Here is a 2,614-nt window from a genome sequence, read left to right on the forward strand (position 1 = left end):
GCAATGCTCACACGTCGAAAGCCTACTCACATTGTAGCCGTTTTTGCTGTGGAACATTTGTTGATGTCGAAGACAAACACTTTCAGACTTTCTACACATCGCCTGCAAATAGAATAAAACACTATCTGCGTCACTTATTTTTCGTTTTGTGTGGAGTTTGACTTTGTAAACCTGCATGAGACAGCTGGCCGTCACTGATATTGTGCTGATAGACGAGTTTCGAAGAAAAGAAGCTTAGTTATGTTCGGAGGTTGTGTTTTAGCGTAACTCACATAAACATTCTCAATCATTTCTGCATACTTTCTAATTGGGACAAACAACATCTGAACCACTCCCAACTGTCTTTTTTCCTTCTTTTTATTGCAACTTTTAATGTTAAGTCAACATCCTGTAACCTAACAAAAACTCTGGTATAGTGGTGCGTGTAGGAACGCCTCAACAGTAGCAGTCGCAGGTTTCATTTCCTTTCAGGATAGATATGTGCACAGTAAAAATAGCGTAAAAACGAAAAATATTCTGAGACATTCCTAACTAAGAAAATTTCTGGGTGAGAGTGATTGGCGGTGAATTGAACACTTACCTTGAAACAGTCCCATCGTAAGCGCTGAGTTGCAGCGAGGAGGCCAGCAACATCAGCGTTTTAAAAATGAATTGCAGTGGGTGCCATCAAGAAAGTCCATAATGGCAGCGTTACTAATGACCACACTCCAAGGGGTAATAGAAAGGTCCTAGGAGAGTCAAAACTAGTAGTCAGTAATTGTATGTGGCTATATAGGTCTGTGTAGGTACTCCTAATCAATATAATTCCATCCACTATAGATTTTATAAATAGCGTTCGATGGGCGGGGACAATGTCCGATCCGTATCGGCTCGAATGTGGAGTCAGGCAGGGGGGGTTAACATCTCAGACACTTTTTAACCTCTACATGGATGACCTGATCGTCGCACTCAGCAGGCAGCATGTCGATTGTCATGTTGATGGAGTATGCGTAAATAATATAAGTTATGCGGACGACATGGTACTGCTGAGTGCGTCAATCAGTGGAATGAGACAGCTGGTACAGACATGTGAGGATTACGCGTGTTATCATGGCTTAAAATATAACGTTTTAAAAAGCCAATGCATGGTCTTTGAGGCTATCGGAACAAAATGCCCCCCGAATAGCCCACCCGTGCTTCTCTCTGGTGTACCTTTAAAAATGGTGGAGCAATTTAAGTATCTAGGGCATATAGTTACTACTTGTCTCAAGGATGATGCAGACATTGAGAGGGAGCGGAGGGCACTGTCAGTTAGAGCGAACATGTTAGCTCGAAGGTTTGCTCGTTGCTCAGCCCAAGTAAAGATAACACTTTTTAGAGCATACTGCACCTTGTTTTATACGTGTAGCTTAAGGGCTGACTACACAAAGAAAAGATACAGTGACCTCCGTGTCCTCTACAATAATGCATTCAGGATACTGTTGGGGCTGCCCCGATGCTGCAGCGCCTCAGGCATGTTTGCAGACGCAAGAACCGACTGCTTCCACACCACCATGCGTAAGCGATGCGCATCTTTTGTGCCTAGCGTAAGGGGCAGCCAAAACAGTGTGCTGAAGATGATCGCGGAGCGTTTTGACTGCTTCTACCTCCGGCATTGCTGCGATAGACACCTTGCGATACAAATGCCGGAGCGAAAGCTTTAAATATTAATTATTATTATTATTCATATTGGATATTGTGTGATTGTAATTAGTTTCATTTTATTATTGTAATTGTATTTTTCAAATTGTTGTGACATTTGTTACTTTTTTTTTAAAGTTGTATTTGATTATAAGAATTGAAGACAGTCAAATTGTTTTATGGGTCAAATTGTTGCCTTAAATAAAGAATTATTATTTATTATTATTATTTATTTATTAACATAATAACAACAACATTCAAATATGTGTCGTTAGATTACACGTTGTTACAGAATGCGTTGAGGAAATAAAGGTTCACTGCTCGTTCCTGGTAGGTGATAGCATGATAATATGTAGCCTATATATTGACCCGACTTCTTAATAATATTCGTGCTAAATTTGAAGTAAATCCATGCAGTACTTCTTCTTGGAGTTTATCCCGGACATAAATACAAATAAACAGACAAACAGACAAAAATTCTAAAAACTATATTTTTGGCTTCGGTATCGATTGTAGATCACACCCCAAGTATTCTTTTAAAAAAATATTCAATGTACAGTTTTGACTTTCCTACCATTTTATTATATGTATAGATATTATTAAAATACTTCAAAGAATACAACTGCCTTCATACGTCAAGCTTTTAATGTAACGTCACGATTTTCGTCACAAGTTACGTGGTAACGTTATCTATTCACATTAGAAATTGGTTTAAGATGAAAACAAAAAAAAAACGGTTCACTTCATCTTTTAAGGAATCATTTAAATTTAATTGAATGAATGTGTCAAACTATCGATTATTGTTTTCAAAGTGTAACGGAACATCATCTGCATCACTTTTTTTACGTAAATGTTATAATACGAGTATGTACGTACATGAAAGTAACTTTACAAGTAAGTTTCTCTCGACGTGTTGGCAACTTATATGATCGTATCGTAATCTACACAATCTATT

The 2,614-nt window shown here is 38.1% G+C and overlaps 1 protein-coding gene across 1 annotated transcript; it reads left to right on the forward strand.

Moving 5' to 3' along the window:
- Nucleotides 1-851: 851 nt before the first annotated feature.
- Nucleotides 852-1,682, forward strand: LOC123666931. The gene has a single exon (XM_045600944.1). It carries the CDS (start codon nucleotides 852-854, stop codon nucleotides 1,680-1,682), a length of 831 nt encoding a protein of 276 aa, XP_045456900.1.
- Nucleotides 1,683-2,614: the final 932 nt, after the last annotated feature.

The sequence above is a fragment of the Melitaea cinxia genome, chromosome 27 (assembly GCF_905220565.1).
Source record: "Melitaea cinxia chromosome 27, ilMelCinx1.1, whole genome shotgun sequence".
In the NCBI taxonomy this organism is placed as follows: Eukaryota; Metazoa; Arthropoda; class Insecta; order Lepidoptera; family Nymphalidae; genus Melitaea; species Melitaea cinxia.